The 23,773-nt window shown below is 44.8% G+C and overlaps 2 protein-coding genes across 2 annotated transcripts; one reads left to right on the top strand and one right to left on the bottom strand.

Annotated features, from left to right (window-relative positions):
• Positions 1-135: 135 nt before the first annotated feature.
• On the bottom strand, positions 136-8,153 carry LOC119008900 (protein shisa-2). The gene is made up of 2 exons (XM_037079623.1): positions 7,227-8,153; positions 136-2,299 (listed from the first exon to the last, which is right to left on the bottom strand). Exons 1-2 carry the CDS (start codon positions 7,528-7,530, stop codon positions 1,728-1,730), a joined length of 876 nt encoding a protein of 291 aa, XP_036935518.1. The 5' UTR covers positions 7,531-8,153; the 3' UTR covers positions 136-1,727.
• Positions 8,154-9,395: 1,242 nt separating this feature from the next.
• On the top strand, positions 9,396-15,267 carry spice1 (spindle and centriole associated protein 1). Its single transcript, XM_037079622.1, has 18 exons — positions 9,396-9,580; positions 9,740-9,835; positions 10,107-10,154; positions 10,294-10,434; positions 10,617-10,719; positions 10,945-11,063; positions 11,203-11,291; positions 11,417-11,559; positions 11,702-11,827; positions 11,949-12,223; positions 12,511-12,642; positions 12,728-12,854; positions 12,947-13,060; positions 13,149-13,594; positions 14,004-14,190; positions 14,273-14,348; positions 14,622-14,661; positions 15,113-15,267. The coding sequence occupies exons 2-18, from the start codon at positions 9,740-9,742 to the stop codon at positions 15,167-15,169; spliced, it is 2,319 nt and encodes a 772-aa protein (XP_036935517.1). The 5' UTR covers positions 9,396-9,580; the 3' UTR covers positions 15,170-15,267.
• The last annotated feature ends 8,506 nt before the right edge of the window (positions 15,268-23,773 follow it).

A 23,773-nucleotide genomic window follows, 5' to 3' on the forward strand; every position in this document is an offset into this window, starting at 1 on the left:
GCCATGTGACTCAGTCTATGGATTCATCAGGCGGCCAGTTCTGACGTTCTTAAAGCACGAATCATTGCCTGTTAAACATGTACGACAGCAGAAGGCGATACGATTCACAGCGCACATAAGCTCTCAACACACTGCTTTCTTTTCAAATGTTTATTTGTTTGTTTGTTTTTTAGAATTCATATGAAAAAATGTCACTCCTGCATCAAACTGGACCAGTTTTCATACGTCACTTTTTTTTTTTTTTTTTTTACAGATAACTTCGTCACACACAAGCTGCCGACTGTATCTTACAGACATTATGCTTTGAGTACAGTTGAGGCACACAAGCATCCTGGTTTCAGTACAAATCACGCTCAGTGGAGCAGCACATTCCTCAAGCTGCATGTTACTGAGTTACCAGTGACCCGGCTGCACGACAGCGCACTGAACGGCTGAAGAAAAAAGAAAAAAAAAGCAACATTTAACTTTTTTTTCCTTTTTTCTTTTTCCAGATTAACAAACCAGTAACCGCCGTTTCTGTGCCTTTCTTAAGTGGAAAATAATGACTCAAAGCTGCCCTGGAGCTGCCTGTGCCCTCCGCTCAGGCACTGACCTGTAGGAGTGTTAAACACACACACACATGCACACACACACATGCACGCACACACCTCTCGCAGGAGAGAAGTGAAGTTGGCTTTATAATTAACTCTGTAATCTTCAGAGAGCTGCCTCTCTCTCTGTGTGTCTGTCACACACTCACACTTGTGAGGCACATTAACTGCAAGTCTTGCGTGACTGTTTTAATTTTTTTCGAGGGTCTTGTGTGTGTGTGTGTGTGTGTGTGTGTGTGTGTGTGTGTGTGTTTCCACTCAGGGGGAGTCTGGGTATTTTTTTGTTTTTTGTGTGTGTGTGTGTGGTTTTTTTTTTGGGTGGCTGAAGGAGGGTGGAGCGTCACACTCCATGTCCTGTGTTCACTTCATTAGACTTTAAACGCCCTCCGGGGAGATGGCGGCTGCCTTTCGCATCACGCCACCTGCATTTCCCATTACACGCAGCCCACTCACAGTTACTCATACGCCAGCATCCCTCCACACTTCACACCAGCTCACACACACACGTACAGTACGGACGTCTCTTCGCATGCTCCCTCCTCGTGCTTTCAACACATACAAACGTATACAGTATTGTATAAACCACTCACAACCGTTCACAAGTGCAGACGTGCACGTGGCACAAACACAGCATGTGGTCATAGGTTTCTTTTTTTTTTTTTTTTTTTTTTGCTTGAATATCAATTTTTCATACAGTTCACTGCTATAAATCATCCAGTCATCACTCATTCAGACACATATAAGCCAACAAATCTCTTTTTTCTCACTCTCTCATATGCACTCATGCAAACACGGACACATGCGCGCTCTTTTGTTTGAGCCGCGCTTCACCATCCATCTGGGCCGTTCAACCCTCCAAAATGCATCGAGACAGAAACTTGTTTATGCATCAATCATTGGCTGAGCTTAGCTCATTTAAACCTGCCGAGAGATCATACGACACACTGAACAGACACACACACCACACACACCACACACAATAGCAGACAGACCCTGCTGCCTCCACGGCTCCATGAGTCCTTCATGTGAGTCTGACTTTCTGTTTCCACTCCGGCAGCGTCCCCCCTAAAAGGTCTCTGGCGCTGCCCTCACAGGTTAAACTTGACAACAAAGTGGCAGAGTGGTCTGCAAGGTTCATCACACAGTCACCGGGGGGTATTTCTGGTCGCTGGTGATACTGGACCCACCAGTGGGAGGCGGGCAAGGGGACTGGAGGGGTCTGTATCCTCCCTGAGTGGGGTCCAGGTAGGCTGTGGTGGTGGACACAGGGTGGGCGTAGCCGATGTACTGTGGGTGCAGGAACTGTCCCTGGTGAGGCATGATCTGCGTGGCCTGCTGGCAGTTTAGCACGGAGAAGTTGGTGGGCATGTTGACGAAGACGCTGGCATCAGGGGGCAGGCAGCAGGAGGCCTGAGCCCGCATGAGGGGAGGGGGAGCCTGGCGAGGCGCGGCGGGCGGGGCGGAGGAGCTGGACGACGTGGCCGTGCTGGACTGGCGGGACGATGAACCTCTGGAGGTCCCCGCGCTGGCCATCATGGGGATGGTCTCCAAGAGGCGACCCCCGCCGGCTCCGCCTCCTGACGCGCCTCCTGACGAGAGCTCCTGTTTGGGCCGGAGGCAGCGGCAGCAGCACACGGCCACCACAGAGCCCACCAGGATGAAGGCTACGAACACAGAGCCCACGATCAGGAAGGGCACGTAGATGGGCACTGCAGAGAGAGGGCAAAGACACATTCATGTTGAAAACACACAAACCAAACCTGCAATATAGACTTCTCAGTTCAACGTTAAAGGTGAGCTGTGTAGTTTTGGAGATGAAGCACTTCTTCTCCTGATTAAAATGTCTTCCCCGAAACTACATGGTGCACCTTTAAACTTCAAAAAGGAACACCGCCTCACACACACACACACACACACACACACACACAGACACTCACACTCCTGCTTCTCTGCCTGCATGTGAGTGGAGATTAGGTGAGACAGTGAAACAAAAGAGTGAGCAGAGAGGAGTGTTCGGACCGGAGTAGAAGAATGAAAGGTGCACTGGGATCGGGTCCCCAGGGAGTCCCAGGCTCTCATTAGCAGTTATTAACTTTGTTTTGATCTGTTTTAATCCTCAGCGCCCTGCTGTGTCCCCAGCCTCGACCCTGCAGACCTGTGTGTGTGTGTGTGTGTGTGTGTGTGTGTGTGACATTCTTAAGACCAGCTGCCAGCTGATATTTGTGACCTTCCCTTTTTTTTTTTTTTTTCTCTTCGGCTATTTATGACCAAGCCTTTGAAAATAAGTTACTCAAGTTGAACTACAGTACTTGGCTCCTGCTTAAAGAAGGGTATTAAAGTTGACTGATTTAATGTCGCTGGATGGGAGGTTATTCAGCCCCTTTAAATCAAAGGAGTCAGCCAATTCCTTTTCTCGCTGACCTTTCCTTTCTTTTTGGTCAAAACAGCAAATCAGAAAAGTGCTTGCGTAACTCTGACAATCCCACCAATCAGAGCGTCGTCTGCTGGGTCAAACAGACTGACATGTTTATCCTTGACAATCAGCAACACTGAAACCGATCGACAATAATTTACTTTTTTTTTAAATTTTTTTTTTACATTCGGCTAAATAACGAGGGGCACAGGGTGAGTTTCTTTGGCCGAGACGGGGCGACAGGCGAGGTGAGGTCACCTCTGAGGTGTGTCCCCCCCCCCCCCCCCCCCCAGCCCCCTCCGACTTGTCCATTCCCATGCCAGCTCGCACAAACACCTTACGAACACAATAACGGCCATGTTGCATTACAAGTGATTAGTTGTGTTTTATTGTTCCCACAGGGTGTAGTTATTTTCCGCTTTGAATGTGCCCATGTGTTATGAGCTGTAACTGTATGCCAAAGAGAAAGAGAGCGAGAGAGAGAGACAGAGGTGGCAACTGGCTCCAGTTTCCTTTTGTCTCTTTGAAATACATCCACACGGCCTTGAGAAACGTTTCAGAATGCTCATCAAAAGTAAGCGAGGTATTAAATAGGATTACTCCCTGAAAACCTGTTGGGAGCCAGAGGACATTCGCTGGCCGTGGCGGTTAAATCCAGGTGACAGAAGACAGAGGAGGCCAAGACACGGTGACATGAAACAGACCGGGACGCTGACCCGCTTCCCTTTGACAAGAAGCGGTGTCAACTTCAGAGGCTAACGTCCCTCCTTCCTGTAAACAGGTTTTAACAGGAACTCCGTTATGGCAACACACATATAAGTTACAAGCGCAGAAATGTCCCAGGGAGCCTCCGACTGCCCTCCTTTCCTGCACTTATATGGCCTCCAGCTCGACATCATGCACCGCTCCCTTCCTTCTTCTGCATGGATGATGAGGATTAGTAACTGCGAAAAACTTTCGTCTTGTGTTACTTCATCCCTGCTTTCACTGCAGAGCTCCCCTTCCAAAACACTCAACTGTAAATCATCCATGGATTGGGAGAAACACGGCTGAAAGTTCAGCAAATACGACGGTGGAAGAAACACCCGGATCCTTCACTGTGGTACAAAAAACACGAGGGTAATCGAAGACTTCTTCAGTTAAGTCCTGCTTAAGTAGGAGTAAAAAAATACTTCATGGTGGAGCTTGTTGCAGCTACTTTCTATACTGTTGGGTAGATTAGCTTCATGGTTCTCAATCAAAGGGTCAGGCCCCCTCCCAGAGGACACGAGACAAATCTGAGAGGTCGTGAACGGGGCAGGACAGAACAAAACCAAGAGTCTGCAGCCCAGCCAGCAGCTCTGTGAGGCTGAACTCAGCTCAAAAGCTGCTTTGACTTCAAATTCAACCTCAGCATGCTCACATGTTGATAAGTAGCCTACAGAGTGCAGGTCAACCCGAAAGTTAGCGTCTGTCTTGACAAAAAGCCAATGGGATTGTGGATTGTTGCAGAAAATACACACTGTTGCCTCACAGCAAGAATGTCCTGCGTTCAAACTCCAGTTTGGGATCTTATGTTCTCCCCGTGCTTGCGTGGGCTTCCCCTGAGTGCCCCAGTCGTCCCCACCATCAAAATAACTTTAATGGGTTACTTCTCCAGTCAGTGTTCTCAGCCAAGCCATGCAGATCTGGCCATACGTTGGCTAGAGTTAAATATTTTGATGCAAATGTATCAGGGTAAGAGTTAAAGTTTTGAGGGTACTGACATCCATCAAGGCTTTTCATGCACTTTCAGACTTTCAATCTTAGTTTTTTTCTTAGTGAAATGTTTGAAAGGTTGACCTCTTCACTTTAAATGGGATCATCTCTCTCAAACATCTGATTCGTGACATCTGAGTAAGGATCACTGCTTTTCTGTATGAGGCTACGAGCCAAAAAGGTTGGGAACTGCTGTTTAACATAAATTACTAGTTACTTTACAGATTACAGGCTGCATCTGGGCAGAAGTAGCACATTTTTTAATTCATTCATTTTACCTGCAATCAGATAAGAGAAAAACACTGATTATTCTGATTATCAAAAAGATGCTGAACATCACATCTGATTGACCCATAGTACACAGGAAACAGCACACATACATGTAAATAGTCTCGTATAAAGTAAATCCTATATTGATAATTAAGTAAAAGTAAAGATATCAGGTTAATACATGACTTTGTTAAAGGTGAAAGTCACCCATACAAATGGTACAAGTAAAGGTAAATTACACATATATTTATGTATGCACAGTATATACTGTATACTTCGGCTTTAATTATCTCATTACTGGCTCTTTTCAGATTATAAGAATCAGCGTTGTTCTTCATATCAGTGACCACAAAATGTGCACATTTAAAAATCTGAGACTTTGGCTCTGATGTGGCCTGCAATCTGCAAAGTAACTTGTGACTAAAGTTATCAAATGAGTGTAGAAAATGTAGTGGAGTGGCAGTGTAAAGCACCAGGAAATGGTGGTACTCAAGTAAGTTCTCATCTCGTGCACATGCTGCCTGAACCCTCCTATTGTTCCCTGGCTGCTGTCACTCCTCCACACCTGTTGCTGCAGTTGAGCTGTGGCAGCCATGCCGCAGTAACACCACCACCCCCTCCTCCTCTCTTCTCCTCTCCTCTCCTCTCCTCTCTCTCTCTTAAGCTCTTGTTTTGGGCACAGTCTTTGTGGCTGTGCTGGCTGGACTCTCCCTCGTCTCCAGCTCTTATCCCACAGGGCATTCTCCTGTTCCTAAATACCATATGTTCCTTCATGTTGAGCACATTAATAATTTCCTGCCTGTTATCCATTGACATCGCAGCGTGTATCTTTCCCCTGGATGATTAATAGGCTGTGAGCATATGAGAAATGAATGAAATGCACAGGCTGAGCTGGGCCCGTGTATGAAAAAACAAGACAGAAAAGCTGCTTTTCTTTAAGTTGTGTTGGCCGGAGGCCACTGAGTGAAATGTATATACCACTTCCTGCAGTGATAAGGCATGATAGTCTTAGCAAATGACAGATTATACTGTGGCTGGAGGTCCTAAAGAGGGCATGAAATACTCCAGGGAAGCATGAAGTAAACCCGTGTTGCCCTTTTTCTCTGATGTCCAGCATTTGGCTATATTTTTCTAGAGTGCTGCTATCAACTTGTTGATCTTTTATCCAAGATATGATGCAGCTTCAAGGGGCTTTATGGTGGATTTATTTATGGGAATGTCAGTGAGGATGGATGGGGAGCCAGGCTGGAGGAAGACTGTATGAAAGTGAAAAATATGGGTACTATTAGCCCCCAAGTTTTTTTTAAAATGATGCTTCTCTTTAAATGCAGTTCGGTGTGAGTCCCCTGACAGCCCAGAGACACCAGAGAGACTGAGCCTGGAGCAGTGATGGGATTCTAGGAAATGATACATAACGCGATTTGTGTGTGTGGTTCTTTTTTTTTTTTTTTTTATGAGCAGAGCTGTCAGCGCCTTTTGGTGCAGCCACTGTCCAAGATCCGGTCAAGTCCAAACTTGATCCCCGTGGGGACAGCGTGATCTGAGCCCAGCCACCCCCCCTCACCCTCCACTCCCTCCTCTTTGCACTGTTACCAGGCCAGAACAAACACGGCTATTTATAAGTGCAGCACGGCACAGTTTGCCATTTGTGCGCGCAGTTAACTGGCTTTTCTGGAGGAGTCTGCTGCCTGTCTCCTGCGCAGCTGTCGTTGCCAAACCGGGGCAGGCGGCAGATGAACCTCTTTAACAGGGAGACACTGTTGGGTTTATGAGAGGAGAACCGAGTCTTGTAGCAGACCTGCAATTTTACTATCACATTTAAGACATCCTGTGCATGCGCCCCGGGCATGGCGTCAACGCACCGAGTATTTACATGTATTCATAAGCCCCTTTTTCTTTTGGGATAAAAACATTGAGAAGAGAAGTTTGGCTGAAGTCTTTGATATAGTTTACAGTCTTTCTCTGACACGCACATTAAAGATTTGATGGGGATTACAGGCTTTCATTGTGATAGTTCCCACCGAAATCTACCTCCAAGCAACTTCATTAAGTTTTATATGTTATGCATCATTCTCGTGTCTCACTTTTACAGTGTTTTTATTGTTTCATCTATTACTGTCTACTTGTATTGATGCCCAACACGATATGTGTGCCAAAAGTTGTAAAGATAAAAGAAATAAAACAAAACACCAACAGCAGAAGTTGTGGGTTTATACCTGCACCAGAGTCCTTGTTCTCCTTGCTCTCTGTCCCGGGCTGCGGAGCCTGCCGGTCGTTATCGCAGCTGCCCTGATCCAGCCGCGCGTCCGTGCTGGAGCAGCAGTAGCGCAGCTCGCATTTCCCGCAGCAGATGATCGCGTCCACGCCGTCGATCTTCTCCGGACACTGGAAGCCTTCTTTCCACGCGCCCTGGGAGTCCTGCCAGCCGTGGCAATACTCCCCGCTGGCTTTCACGTCGATGATAACCAGGAGAAGAGTCACGATCACGGTGACATACATCGGGAAGCCTCCTCCCCACATCCTCGGCCAGGTGGAGCGCGGCCGCACGCCGGCGCACTGACACAGACAGACAGAGGGGCTTTCACTCCCCGCGTCTACCTCACCTGGCGAGGGGAGTGATGCGGTGGGTCGGTGCGGTGCGGGGACCTGAGGGGGTGAAGCGAGGGAGCAACAAACCGCTGAGGAGCTGTCATTTGTTAGAGGAATCCCGTGCGTAATTCCGATCTCCAAAAGTGGCTCCGCGGTGTGAGTGATTATCCAAGAGTTGTACGACAAAAACAAACAAAAAAAAGATGCTGTTGAAAGTGAAACTGTCACAGAAATGATACAACCTTTAGCGTCACTGATACTCCAGCTGCTAAAAACCAGGACTAAATGATCTCCACGGCAGAGAGGCTGCTCATGTCTCCTTCTGGAACTCGGACGCACAGAAACCAACACTTGTAGCCTTGTGATCCATGTCACTCCCGAGACCCCTCGCCGCCAGCCCCGTGCGCAAGGATAACTTTACAAACTTCACTGGCTCGGTGCGCATTGTCGGGCATCCAGAAGTCAGCAAGACAAGTCCGGGTCAGATTTAGCCCGATTGAACTAAAGCGCCCAGAGTCTGTCCTGCCTGGAGTCAGAGTGAGAGCGGGGCGTGTTGGTTAGTCAGATGCAAACACACATCCCCCTTAATAGAGTTAAGAAAAGTCTGAACTAACAGTGTGAAGGCGCAAAGAGTAGAATGCAACTTCCGGTTGACACTTTTACTAAATAAAACCTAACACAGCGTACAATGTGCACCTTTCAACTCTGAGGAGACATTCGGGACAGTACCAAAGTGATGATTAGTAAATAGTTCAAAAGAAAAATAATCCAAATCATCATCATTTTAAAAAATACCAGCATCATCCAGACCATACGTCAAGTGTGTAGCCTACAACTTGAGGAATATTCAGCTCCTTTCTGTCACTTATGTTTAGGAAATATTTATTGTGATTGATTTGTTTTTGTTTTTTTGTTTTCCCAACAGTGAAGGTTCGGTTGAATACAGTTGCCTTTATCCACATTTATAATGCTTGACATCGATCATTTTAACCTACCTATTGGTTGGTAATGGGTGAGACAAACGCTAAACAGGAGGAGTAAACATTTTATAAAGAAAGAAAAAAAAACAATAGTTATCTATAAATACACATGTGTACGTATATGTACAAAAACGTACAAATAAAACAACAATAATCATCATTATTATTTACCTATATTTGTAAATGAATCCTCACTTTTTAATGTGCCTGATGTTAAGTTTCCTCAACCAGCATTCACTCCGCTTTTATTGTGAAAGGAGGTACATTTATTTCCGGTAAGGTATTGTTGCTGACTTGACAAACTTCCCCCATCCTTCTGTGTTACCAGTGTGAGAGATTGAGAGATTTGTTCGGGTGCAATTGCCCCAAACTCGCGTTAAACCTATCCATACGGAGCTCTGTGCTGAATCTTAACAACAGTCAGATGTTTTATTGTGAAAAGCACAACGAGCGTTTTGGCAGTCCGCCTCTGCGCCTGCAAGATCCTGCTGTTTTACATGGTGACGATGCCATCTAGTGGAGTTGGCAGATAATTGCTCCTTTGAAACGTCTGTCAACACCACCAAATAAACTAGTTTAAAACATATATGTTAGTAAAAGAGAGCTACAGTCACTTTGCAGGTTAGGATTTTTCATCAAATTGTCACTCAACCAGCTTCAGCAAACGCTTAAACCCACCACCTAGCTAAATAAGGAATATTTATGTATTTCAGCGAAATTATTTAGCTAATGTTTATGCTAATTGTGTGTTATATGTCTTCAAAGGAACCCTCTTGCACGGCTGAGTCCCATTGCTCGTCTGTACTTCATTTCCCGTCATGCCTCGCCGTCAAGCGGTGTCCGTGGCAACAGCACAGGAAGTGGCGCGCAACGGTTGAAAAAGTGTCACACAACAAACTGAGGAGGTTTTCATGCTCTACAACTTCGTCGACCATTACACCGTGGTGGCGAAGTTATATACAACCTGAGCTCCTCTCCATGTACACCTCGTCACTTAAAACGTAAGTTCGTGCATTGTATGACTAGCAACAAAAAGCTAACGTTACTGGTTAAACGGCTAGGTTAACTGTCCATTAAGCTAGTTTGGTGTCGTGCTAGCTACACTTAGGACAACGGTCCTTCTAACATAGGACTTATCTTTTCATACTGTGTGGGAACAGATGTCGTTTGTGAGAGTGGGACGTCCACAACAACACACCAAAGGAAAACGGCCTGTTCGCCCCAAGAAGGCAGCAGCTCCCAGAAGAGAGTGGGTGGTGAGTACTGCCAGCTGTTCATCTGTTGAAAAGTATGAAGACGAGTGGCTCTGTTATGTACTTTCACGTTCTTAAGTCAACAGTGACGTTTGAGGAAGTTGGCCAAAGTGATGCTGTAGTTGAGAGAATAGTAGTCCACACATGCTTTTCCCTCGAACATTTGTCCCCTTAAAGTTCTGCGTTAGGTAGCTTTCTTTTACTGAAATAAAACATTGTCTGTACATTTTGAAAGCAATGAAGTAATGACAGCCCCCTCTTGTTGGTTTTTCAGAGCACTGTCAATGACCTGTCTGTGCACAAGCTGACACCTGCAGAGCTGGTAAGCTTATTAGTTTTATGCTACTGTTGCATCCCAACGTATTTAATCTTTAATATTTTTTAGTGAGTTGATAATACTTAGACAATTAAAACTGTTATTTTCAGGCCGCTTTGCTTGTCTAATTATAATTCTGCTTCAGAGCCATCGTCATGAGATCCACAAGTCTCACAACAAGGCTTCAGCTCAGTGGGAGCTGAGAGAGAAAGCCCTACAGCGCCGCTTTAGACACCCTGGGAGCCCTGCACCGCTGGACCAGGCCAGCCTCAGCATCATCAGGGAGGTGTGTGTGACAGATTTTTCTGTTACTTTTGGTGTCTTCCTTGCATACTTTTATTGTTTTAGAAGAAATATTGTCTTGCTTGTTGAACAGAAATAAATTATTTTAAGGTGGAAATAACACTGAAGCTCTTCCCCTTTATCTGCCGGTGATGATCATGGTTTGATGTGTTTTTACTGCTGCAGGTGTTCTCTGACCAGCTGCTGCTGCAGGATGTCCTGGCTCGTTCTGACAGAGCCATGGCTGTGGTCAAAGACTTGTTTGGAGATGCTCCACGTAGGCAGACAGGTAGAAAGCTTTGCATTTACTCCGTCATGTTTTACATACATTCAATGCTAGGTGTCTAAATTAGGTTGTTCCCCATTCCCTGCTTGTAGACGAAATTGAACCAGTTTTAAGAAGATATTTTCCAAGATGATTAGATGTCAACTATTAAATTAGTTTCTCTCTGTTATTTGTTCCTGAGATGAGAACTTTTTTGGTTGCATACAGTATGTGTGTATGTTTCCACAGGGCACCCCAGTGTGACAATGGCTCCAAACTGTAACTCTGGCTCGGTGCTGCCTGTGCTCCAGAGACCAGATCCTCCTACTCAGCTGTCGCTGCTCAGCCAGTCGATGATGGACCAACAGGTCTGTCATCAGGCACTTATGTCTCATTTGTTTCTTTATAATATTGAACAATACATCGTCTTACTTCTGGGTTAACCCTTTTTCAATTAAAGTTTTCAGTTGGTATTCATGAATTTATGTGTAATATGGTTATTTTCAGGCTCTTAATGAAGTAGAAGCTTCAGAGGAAGACTACACTGATGAAGATATTTGTCGTACTGGCAGTTCAGACAATTATGTAATCCAAAGGTACAGACAAGAATTTCTGACTAATTCTGAGACAAGAAACTGATACTTGCTCTTTCTTCTAACATATGGAACTTTTACTCACTGCTACATTACCACTACATTGCTCATGATACCTGTCCTTGTAGGGCCAATCTACGAAAAATGAAGGCAAAGTCACGGGGTAGATCGATACAGAAACAGAAAGTTTCTCATCACAACTCTGACCAGGCAGGTGGAGATAATGTTCCTGTAACCCCCTGCACATCAGGCAGAGCACCAGACCACGCCGGTAGGATGAAAAAATTGATTCCTTCCAAGAAGTTGTAAAATGATTTGTTTCATGCAGTATTTAAAAACAAAATTATACTTCTTACTGAAATAAGTGAAATCCTTTTCCACATTAAAAAAAAACTCTTTCCATCTTGTTTCAGCTCTCAACGCCACAGTGGCTGTCCAGCGTGTTCAGTCCAGACAAAGCCAGTCAGTGGACTGCAAGGAAGAACCGTCAGTCCTGGTCTCTCAGGTCCTGAACCCTGAGCTGCCTATCAACCAGTCAGGTAATGTCGGGGAGTTATCTGTTCTTCATAGTGTGTCATGTCTTGTCCAAATGTCAGCACACATGAGCTGCTAAACACTAAAATAAAATAAAAAAAGAAATGTGTGTTATGTGTTTTTCAGGTAGGATCAGTAGTCACACCAGCAGAACCAGGAGGTGTGTTTCCCAGAGTTCAGAGCTGAATGGCTCCTCTGTTACCTCTCTCAGTGGAGACCAGTCCAGTCTGGGCATGCTGCAGGCCATGTTGGGTCAGGTGGAGGCAGACTTGGACATTCTGAGTCCTGACACAGAACCAGCCTCAGCACAGAGTCAAAAACAGAACAACAAACAAGGCCTCACTGGATTCTCTGTTGCTTTGGTCTCCACTCTGGGACGCTTAGTGCACCTGCTCAAACAGGTATAGTAATTGATTAAATACACACTTGTGTAGTGGCTAGCATTGCTCTCCTGGGTGTCTAAGATTTTTTGTTGATCTCATTAAGGTTCTGAAGATTTTAGTCACTGTTAAATTATTTTAGTTTTAAGGTTTTAAGACTAAAGCTGTTTTCAAAGACCATACATGTTTGAACAAACAGGACGTTTTTGTGAGATGTCTCATATTTCAGCTCAGTGTTACTTCAGTGTTTGACACTTAACTATAAGGTCTTAAATTTCATGACATCCATTAAACTTCACTGTACATAGAGGGAAGAGGAAGCTCACAAAGAGGCTCAGGAGAGGAGAAGACTGGAGGAGGAGTTGAGAGAGCAGCGCGGGCTAATTGATGCTCTCACTGCTGAGACGATGACTCTGAGAGAAGAGGCCGCTGCACTGCAGGTGAGACAGAGGTTTGTCACTAGTTTATTAACCAGATACCAACTGTACTGATAAATCCTCTTTCCCTCTCTTTGGTTCCTCGAAGGCTGGGTTTCAGCAGCAGACAGTAGAGATGGAGCAGAAGTTAGACACAGTGGTGCTGGTGATGGGAGGACTTGGACTACTGGAGGCACACGAGGACTCATACCAAAATGCTGATGACAAAGCTGCTGGTTCGTACAGTGTGTGTGTGTGTGTGTGTTTCTGTCTATTGATATTTGTGTTAATAGTAAGTAGTAATTTGATCTTACATGTACGTAAACAGTGTGTGAGTCTGCACCTGTTCCTGAGCAAGATCCTGAGCAACGAAGACCGTCTGTGTCTCCTGCTGTGCTGCTCTCCCCACCTCGACAGAGAGACAACTGGCAACAAATTCCTGGTAACAGCCCGGTTGTTTTTATCTGATTTAATCCGTATGCCCTCATTCCAATCTTACTCAGTCAGCTGCTCTCCCCTCTCTTCTTCAGTGACTCATCCTATACCACCACACCACAAGATCCCCTCGGTGGATAGCCCACATTCTTGTGAGGACGTCCAGTCCCACAGCTCAGCCTCCAGCCTCACTAGCCTCCCTCTCCTCAGCCTGCCCTCCACTTCCTCAATATCGCAGACCTCTGACCCTCTCGGCTCACGGCTCTCTCCAGAGGCCATTCTGGCTGAGATCGCCCAGCTGAGTAGACAGAACGACCTGGTCAAGGCCCAGCTTAGCCAGGCTAGGTGCATGGGGTCAGGGGTCGGAGGATTGCCTAACAGCAGCACTGGGCAGAGGAGGTCGAGCTCCGGCAGCACAGGAAGAGTCACACCCCAAAGTGTTGGAGAGAGGAGGTCATCAGTGTCCAGCAGCACAGGGAAAAGGAGTGACCATAACCTGAGTGAGCAGGTCCAGGCTGCTGAAATGGAACCAACTAATCAAGTGAGATTAAAGGGTGACTTTATCAAAACAAAACAAAACAAAAAATCACATTTAAGTGTGTTTATAGGTGTTTTTGCGGTGTTGCTGCATATGTGGAAAAAGTCTTGTGAAGCCTTTTTTTTACAGTCACACTCCTATAACACAGTTGGGCTCACTATGGACAGTATCCAATAAAGCAGAGCCAGAGATATTACTATTTATATTCCATGCATTCTTCCTCCTTTTCAAAACCTGGCTCCTACTTTACCCAAAATGCAACCTGGCCACTGAGTGACATCACACAATGTATTGAGAGAGGTTAACAACATGCAGAATTTTCTGTGTGTCAGATCCAACCCGAGGTTGTCACAGTTTCATGGGTAATGATCTGAATTCACAAAGGATTTGTTTTTATTCTGTTCATCTTCAGGTAACCTCACCAAACATCCTCCCTGTGAGCAATGTGGAGCAGCGCCTACTGGAGCTCAACAGGCAGAGTGCAGCAGCGAGGGGTCGACTGCTCGAGCTCATCGAGCAACAGAAGCTAAGCGTTTCAACCAAAGTTTCTCCCTCTCATTCCCCCATCTTACCTTCTGCCTTCAGCCCACAGTCCACAGGTATGGTGGCTCTACCTGACACGTCTTGGTTTATCTGTGTGAATGCCTGTAAATAAAAACACTTTTATCATGTTGTTCTCAGGTGGAAGTCCAGAGGCGTCCATGGTGCTGCCTGAACAGGAGCTCCTCTCACAGACTGGTGGTGGTAGTGAGAGAAGGTGAGTCGCAGTTTTAGATGGGAGGTGTGTTTCCTAAAGAGGCATCAGTTTTCCACATAGAAGCAATGATTCTCAAACATGTCGCCAGACTAAACTGATCTTTTAGGCCTCAAACACAACTTGTTTTTCACTGTCTGAGAAGGTGCAGACCTGCATCTTATCTGCTGAAATAGTCAGGCAATTATACTTTGATGTCTACAGTAATGCTCCATAAGAATTGGATAATGACAGTAAATACTATATTACACATTATGCATTATTATTGTATTTCAGATATACTGGTGGTGGAGAAACAAGGGATGGAAAAACACAGGTAGGCTATGCACATTCACTAACAGGCACGGACTATCAAAAGTGGGAAAGAAATGTTTTTTTTTAGGCTTTGTTCTTGTTCATTAGAGGTGGCCTGCTCCTCTATAGCTGTAATGCCTACTACAGCCACTAGAGGTTGCTACGTAACAACAATCCTAAATAATGTTTGTAATGGGTTGAAGGTTGGCTCACATTCATGGATGAGAGCAATGCATTGTTGTTGGCTTTAGTGTACCTGCGCAGTAAATCTTGTGTTTTTAATATACAGGAACATTTACCCTTCTTGTTTAGCTGTTTGATTTTAGTTTTCCTGTGCTGTAAACCCTGTTGAAGTACAGATGAATGTAGGCCAAAGTCCGACCCTGCTACAGTACATGGAAGTATTCAGGTTTGAGTGAATCATTCCCACTTGAATCTAAAAGTCTTCCACGTCTTATCTGTTCCCACCACAGATGGAGAAACAGAGAGAGCGAGAGGGCTGGTTTGCCTTGTCCGCTCATGTGCGATGACAAGAAGAGCAATCAACCTGTGGACCCTTACTGTTTACTTTTTAGTATTATATATGTTGATTTTAAATGACTCAATTAAATTAAATTTTTATAATGAAGTTTTTTCCTGAAATCTTTGATTTTTATACAAATCACATTTCTTTATTACAATGTAGGATGATGTGCAGGTATATCTACAACAAAACACACAAAATAGGCAACATTACTGAATGAAAGGCTTCATTCTTCACCAAGGTGAAGTTAGTTTTTAGGTTGGATATTGGACACACATTTGCTCTGGAGACACCCAGCGGCGTCTCTCACTCGGTTTCACCCAGTGATGGCAGCAAGAGGATGGTTAACTCGCCTCCCAGAACCTTTCAGTACGCTGGAGGCTGACTAACAGACCATCAATAAATTGCTCTACTGTTTGATTTACACAAAAACAATATTTCTTCTCACTTGAAGCTAGTTTTTGTTGGATTTAGGTGGAATTTATGTTTTTCATGAATATTTTATAGAGAAGTCTGCATTTTTCCATGAAACATTGCATGTAACTGAAATTATCAAATAATATAATGATTTAAAAAGTAGAGTATTTGCTTCAAAATGTAGTGGACAGTTTAAATTAGCAGAAAATGGACAAGTACAAGTAACTCAAAATTTACTTAAGAAGGCTACAATGAGTAAATTAGTTATATTCCCTCACTGGTAAAACAGCGTGTGTCTGTGTTGTGTGTGTGCAGTATAAAATAGTGCACTGCTTTCCAAAAGTCAGCAGATGGCCACCTTGAGTTATTTATCATGTCAGAGATAAACAACACTGAATGAAAGAGCCTCCATCGCTTTTGTTTATTTAAACATGTAACATATCTATTATAGAATTCTAGAAATATTTACAAAATTAAAGAAATAGGTGTATTAAAACTGATACGTGACAACTATATACATTTATACATATACAAATAGAAATACTACAAGAAATAGGGATGTACACTAACTACAGTTGTTAATATTGAGAAACACTGCAAGAGGTACAATCATTTAGAGTATTAATAAATGCTACAGCAAGCTCAGATGTATTTAATCACTTCAGTGGCTCACTGGGAGCATTTATTAATGTTATCAGTAACGCCTGCACCTGGTCTCATTCTCTGAAAGTCAAAGTCAAAAAGTCTGTTGTGGTGACAAAGATCAGTGTTTGTGGATGTGTTGGTGAAAACTGAAATGATACTATCATTGTTTTATCAGTTGCAGCAGTAGTATTTATTCAATTATTATTTGATGTTTTCATGTGGTATGTATTGCCTGTGTTTCCTTAAAGGCGTCAGTGCTGAACATCTTTTTATTTAAATACATGTTACAGTCTGAGGAGGATCCAGACTCATGCCCAGGGCCTCCCTGCCACTAGGGAGCCCATAAAACGACCTAAAAGAATCTCCCCTTTAAAACTTAAAGCAGCATTATGTTGGAATTGGCATTTTGTGCGACTTGGTGCAAGTTATTTTGTTTGTTTACCAAATATCAACCTGTATCTATAGAGGGAGCCTTGAGAAATACAGTCTGCTTAGTTTAATCTTTCCGTTTGATCTGTCCCTGTCGTATCGTTTCATCATGCTGAATAATTTGATTGATCTGTACTTTCATTCATTCATTCTAGTGACCCTACAGTAACCTGGATTTTTTGCTTACTCTACTCAACATTTTTTTTTTTTAGCTTTCATTGGATGGTTTATCATGAGGATATTCACAGAAAGCAAAGGTTTAGAGGGCGGTATAATATGGACAAAGGTCCACAGCTGGATTCCAACCAGGGACGTCATGGTTTCATTTACTGCTTCTCAACCACAAGGTGCCCCTGAAACAGCAGTTCTTTGACTCCGTCCATTGAGCGGCTGCTGCTCCTCTGTGCAGCTCCTTGTGGCCTAAATCAAAAAGCCATAAATAAGTGGTGGTAAGCTGACTCGTTTCCACTTCAGGTAGTGTTTGCTGAGGGTTTTAAGGTTTTTTGGGGCGGGGGTGTTGCTGGAGTAGGACGAAGAGCACTTGAGTTTTCCAGTCAGTCAGGAGTGCTGTGTGGGTGACGACAATGGTCAGCAGGCAAATCAAAAGGAGTAAATATTGCAGATAATAACAGGATGGAGGCATAAAGGGGCCGGGGACAGCAGCCGTAAACGTGGGGTCAGAGGTCGCCGTGGAGACGCAGGGGGAGGCGGGCGGGGCTTATTGTGCCCGACCCGGCTGAGTGAAGGACGGGGTGAATGGGGATTAACCCCACCCCAGTGCCTCTCAATGCCCCCCTGCTCCACTGCAGGGTCTTGGTAAGGTTCCCATGTGACTCCCCCTCCCGACACCACCACCACCTCTGGGCCTCTAAGCAGCCTCAACACACCTCCTTTACTCCTCATACACACATATTCACACATGCATCATGCAGCTTATTTCAGAGGGATGAAAATTCAGTTGATTTTATATCAGGAGCTTTTCAAGTCTTTTAAAAAAAAATATGCATCCAGTGAGACGGTCACACACACACACACACACACACAGACACAATGAGGTGGGGGTGTAGCGGGGGGGCAGAGGGGGGTAGTTTTCTTTACCCATTTAAATCTGCCCCCACTTCACCCCAGTGAAGGAGGCTGAAGTCACTCAGAAAAACACACACACTAAAGTTTGTGCACACACTCGCACACTATTGCCTTTGATAGTGTCCAAAGTGACGTCGGCTTTGGTCAGATAGTCGTCGAGACTCTGCAGAGACCTGAGCAGGAACTCGTTTAGCTCTAGAGAAAGACAGGCACTAATAATTTCAACAAAAAAATGTTATGAGCATTTGAACTATAATCACCCCTGAGCTTTAACAGGATAGATTTATCATTAAAACATTCTTGGGTTGTTGTTTTTTTACGCAAAGTCAGAAGAAATTCCTTTGTTTCTCATAAAAGCACTACCTCTGTAGGTTTATTTGTAGATTCATAAATGTTCAGAGAGGAAGCGTAATCTTCATTTTTTATTTTACTTCTGTTAAAGGCTCATTATGTAGTTTTGGTAGGGAGTTTTAATCAGAAGAGGAAGATCTTCGTTGTACCAGTCATTGACTTCTCTGTGCCTAAACATACTGAATAAACAAACTGTGTTTGTTTTCATCAGTGAATAAACTGAGTAAATAAACTGACCTTAAAGGACAACACACTTTCATGCTGTTTTACTTACTGTTTTACTGTTTATATTTGGCGGACCCTGCCACCTTTCAAACAGTGTTCTGCACCTTTTTCCCCCCCCGAGAACAGCTTGTTTCTTCAGTTATGGTAAAAAGTAAATAGTTCTGAGTTTGTATTATTACCTCATTAATATTGTAAATATTTAAATTCTTTGAATTTCTTCTCCAAAACTACACAGTGCCCCTTTAAATGTTGCAGTGTGGCTATGAAGCCACAAGAGGGCAATATTAATGTGTTGCAGTATCTTCATTTTGGACCCTCAGGAGTTATACTCAAGTTTTCTTCATATATTTTGTTATTTTTACTAAGTGAAAATGTAAAAGATTGTGAGACACAACAAAACCCCACAACTGATAATAATGACAGCAATATAGAATGTTCTTTTTAAGACAACAGTAATGGTTGCACCCCAGCTTCAATCAGTCATGATATACATTATTTTCCAAACTTTCAAAATATGTATGGAAAACAAACAGGAGTTAAACACATCCTCACTGTAGATCATAGCAGTGTTGTTGCACCGTTGGAGCCATTTTGTGAATGAGTCCCGCTGCTTTCTCACCAAACTGCTTTTTAAAATGTCTCAGGCTTCAGAACCAGCGTGGTGTGACATGTGCGTGACAGAGAAGCTGCGTATGTGTTTGCACGTGTGTGTGTGTGTGTGTGTGTGTGTGTGTGTGTGTGTGTATTGTGTGTGTGTGCATGCATGTGCGTGGGTGCCCATGTGCGTAGGAGTGCACTCCACAGCTGCGCGAGGTTCTGATCTGAAGCAGGCTATTGCTTGCTGTGAAAATATTATTGCAAGTGTTTATTATTGCTTCGGTGTGAAACAGTGGGAGTGTTGTGTGCGCTGCACGGGCTGTGTGGAGGGATAGTGGTGCTGGTGGTGCTGGTGTCAGGCGGTTGAAGCGGGTGGAGGTGAGGAGGAGGAGGGGGGTATCTCTCCTTCTCCCTTCTCCTCCTCACTCTGTTTCCCACCGGCCAGCCCCCGGCCTGTGGCCCGTTGCACCCTGGGTAATGGGGAGGCCTATTGGAGTTGATTAGTTCCGGCTGGATCCCAGATAGAGTTCTGACAGGCAGGAGAAACGAGCTCTCAGCGTGACCCCCCACTTCCCCCCCACACACCCCTGTCTCAGGCACAATGGGCAAGGCAGGGGAAGGGCTTTTTAAACAACTGCAGCTTCACCCTACTCCCCTGCTGCCCCCACCTCGGGCCCAAAACTGGGCCATTATTACCACAAAAACCACATTACACTCCTGTACAGATGCAACCTTTCACGTGTGGCCATTGTGGGCTTGTGTGCGATGTTTTTTGTTTGGTTTTTTTTTCGTCTTTTTCTCACAAAGTCAGCGCCGCGAGGCCTTTTGCATGTTTTATGAACGCCGCACGAAGATGGACGCTGACGGACGCAGCGTGCTCAGTGCGCCTCCTGAAGAATCGGATCAGCCACGATTCATTGTACCAGCCTCCAGCAAAACCATCACGTCCACCATGTTGGACACCTGTGGCATAAACTGAAGTCCATGAGACACATTCCTCAGCAGAGCAGCATCATTCACACACTCTCCCTCCCCTCCATCCTCTTTATTCCCCCCCCCCACCTCAACCACCCCCCTCAGATCCTCTCTTCTTTCTTCTTCTCTCCCTTTTCTCTCTCTCTCTCCCTCTTTCTCCACACATAATTGATTAAGGACCGTTTTCATAAATCAATTTGGGACGCACATCAGTCAGCCCTGAATGGAGAAGCCCCCCTCTGAGCAGCGGTATTAATCTACCTCAGCATGCCCTGCCACTCTCACTTACACACACACACACACACACACACACACACACACACACACACACCGGTCTGTATAGCTTGTTTTCTTTACTTTAGGTTTTGGCCGTTGCAGGTTGCCAAACATGAAATATGCAAATGTTTTTCAGCACTTTTTTTGCAGACACTACGACCTGGAACAGGCGATGTGACAGACGCACACACACACACACAATTTCCACTGAGTCTGAACACTGTTCTCGCTGTTATGAAGAAACCGGAGGAGAAACGTGGGTGTTTTGAGGGGGTGGGAGGGGGGTTGATGGATTAGAAAGGACGACAAAAGCAGAGGCAAGCAAAATAAGTCTTTTTTATTTTGTGTGTGTGTGCGCTCGTGATGAAAGTCCAATTCTTTCCATGTGTCTTCGCTGTACATCCCTAAACAAACAAATATGTTGTTTGTACACTCAGCAGTCTGTCTCCAAGACGGATCGCGTCTCACTGCTGTTTATAATTACGCCGGTTTAATTGTCATTATTATTAAGTGACTTCATCGCTCTCTCTCTCTCTCTCTCTCTCTCTCTCTCTCTCTCTCTCTCTCTCTCTCTCTCTGTCTCTCTCACTCTCTCCAAGTCTAAGACTGTTGTTTTGGATGTTTTGATATTAATGTAACCATGACACCGCCCTTTCTCATTAGGGAAAACCCTGCCAAGTTGCAATGGATTCTGGGAACACGAGCCTGCAACAGCTGCAAGTGATATGCCTGACTTTTCCCTCTCTCCCATTCAGTCTGGATTTTCTTACACTATGCCCGCCTTTTCTCTCCAACTTTTTGCCTTCACCTTGATCTTTTATTCTTTTTTTTTTTTAATTACCTCCTTTGTACCCCTGTTGCTCCAGCTCTATTTGTTTCTTGTTCTTTTACCTTCCCTCCATCTCCAACCCCCCCCCCCCCCATGCCGCCGCCTCTCTCCGTGCTCCAGGGTGTTGGCTTTAGTGGTAGTGAAAGCTGCTTTGCCTTAAAAAACAGTTTGTCTTAATGAGAAGGGGGGGCCCCCGGCAGGAGAGAGGGGGTGGAGGGTCACAGCTGAAGCCAATTGCGTCCCTTTCCTGTCTGAGGTGCTGCGGGCTGGGGTCAAGCTCAGGGTCACGCTGCCCCGTCACTCCGGCTGGGTCCTGGTGCCGGTTCTGAATCGCCGCCAGCGTGTGTGTACAAGACAGCGTGTGTGTTTTTGTGCGAGTTTAAGCGAAGAGGGGCAGGAGTCACATCTGTTTCTGATCCCCCAGAAAGCCTTGCTCTCCGGACCTGGAGGTGCTGGCGTGCCTGTGGAGGACTGCGAGGGAGAGGGTGGCGAGGGGGGGGGGAGAGGGCGAGTGTACGGTCACACGCACACAGTACGTGTCGGGGGACGATGTGGTGCGATGTGGCCGTGCTGTTTTTACAGCCACCTCCTCCTCCACTTCCTTCCACTTCTGCCTCTTTGACATTAACATTTTGAATGGAGTCAAAAACACTAATTCATGTCATCTGTTTTAGGAGCCTGAGGGAAACGGTTCAGCATTTGTGAGGTATAAAGTAAAAGTTATTCGCTTTCTTACTGAGTGGTAGACGGTTAGCCTAGCTCAGCCCAAAGACTGGAAATGGAGAGAAACAGCCAGCCGGGCTTTGTCCAGAGCTCATCAATTACCGAATTGAACAAAAAAACCTAAATATAAAAATGAGGTGTTGTGATTTTACAGGGGGTTATGGGCCGGACTATTTCTTGGCCAGGATCAGTACCTTCCCAAAGCCTGGACTCAACAAGACTTGTTTGCCTCACTCGAGATTTTAAAGTTTTCACTCTGGTTTTTGTTCAGGCTCAAGAAGCAAAATAATACCCATTTAATTAGTGAGTTGAAAAGGTGGAATTGTGGTGGATCTTGTTACCAACTCTCATGAAGAGCATGAAGACCAATAACCGTAATTTCCCAAACTATTTCTGCAGGACTTTGGGCAGAGCCAGGATTAATATTTCCCCTGTTCCTTTCTGCTCCTTATCCGATGCTTAAGCTTAATGGCTAAGTGACGGGCTAACTCTGGCAAGAAAGCAAATAGATGTCAAATCAAAAAATTAGGTTTGGTTTTAAACTGTTTCGTGTGTAAAACGGGTAAGTTTGCCCAGTTTTGACTGCGCCATCTTGGACACATTTATTTTAACCTGGACATGAATAAAAATGGACGGAATCATATCATAACATAATCTAGGAAGTGGTTGAATGCTAACGTTAGCAAATGAGATATCATGTTAATTTACCTTGACATATGGCTGTTTCTCGCCAGATTTCCACCTTCCATTGTCTATGAAGTTGACGATCAATCCGTAAGCAGGGAAGTTATAACACTATCTGTCAGATTCTCTACGTCTGGATGACTTTTTTTTTTTAAACCATTTGAGCTTCCCACCTGAGCGCGACATCAGAGGAACATGGCTGCCGTGTGAATATAGTTTACTGCTGATGAAAATCTGCGTGACTCTACGTTTGCCATCTCCCTTCATTTTTCTCTCACTCTTTTTCTTTCCTCACCTCCACTTCGTCCCCTTCTTCTTCTTCTTCTTCTTCTTCTTCTTCTTCTTCTTCTTCTTCTTCTTCTTCTTCTTCTTCTTCTTCTCAGTCTCTGACTGCGAGGAGAAGGTAAGTTTGAGATGAAACACCACGTCAGTCTTTGAACAGAGCCCATAAAAAAGGCGCATATTAACGAGCATGACTAACAAGCTGCAGGACCGGGAGAGCTGCATCACACCATGCACCACACGCACACACGCACACACACACACCCCTGCATGATACAGTTTTCTTTCTCTCCCTCCGATGTCGGTTTTTCAGTTGCAGCTTTTCTCCATTTTCCACACACATTTCATGCTTGATATGCACCACAGCTGTTTTTTTTTGTGTTTTTTTTTTCAGCTGTGTCAAAGGATAATTCCAGTTAAATTCAACTTGGGGCTTATTTTAGTCGTTTTGTCCACAGTCTCTATCGGCTGTGATAAGATTGTAGGCTACTCTGCAGAGTAATTGCTGAGATCTGGGAACGCTGAGTCAACAGCAAAGTCTGCAGAAACACCAGAGGTCAGGTGATTGGGCGGCTTGTAAACAAATCAAAAGTTTATCTGTTATCTCGACCACCTTATCTGGAGGTTAAACTGGACATGAGAACGTGAGCTCAACAAAATCTCAGCTATAATTCTGACTGAACAGGAAAAGTACTGCAAGTAAATTGGGTCAAAGTTAAAAGAGAAAGACTTTTAACTGTGATGGTTAAAAGCTGGACATTGTGGTACAGAATTGTGTTCTTTACCTTTGTTTGTCTTCTTTATACATTCGGCTACTTGGGGATCTGATCATCTTGCGCCTCGCGTTTCTTACCCTGTATAACTTATGTTAGTGTCTTTCTCAAGGCAGAGCGCAAATGAAGAAATGTATATATAATCACATTGTTTGCGATGATGCAAGACCTGCATGTTGGTTATCATGACCGCTCATGTCAACGTGACAGCTACAGAGCAGGCTTCAGAAGCCTTTCAGAAGAGTAGTATCGTGCCTGCCTGATATTGTTGAGATGCACCGTTTGTGTTCGCTTTCATCACTCTTTTACGCTTCAATCA

Source organism: Acanthopagrus latus, chromosome 19, assembly GCF_904848185.1.
Source record: "Acanthopagrus latus isolate v.2019 chromosome 19, fAcaLat1.1, whole genome shotgun sequence".
In the NCBI taxonomy this organism is placed as follows: domain Eukaryota; kingdom Metazoa; phylum Chordata; class Actinopteri; order Spariformes; family Sparidae; genus Acanthopagrus; species Acanthopagrus latus.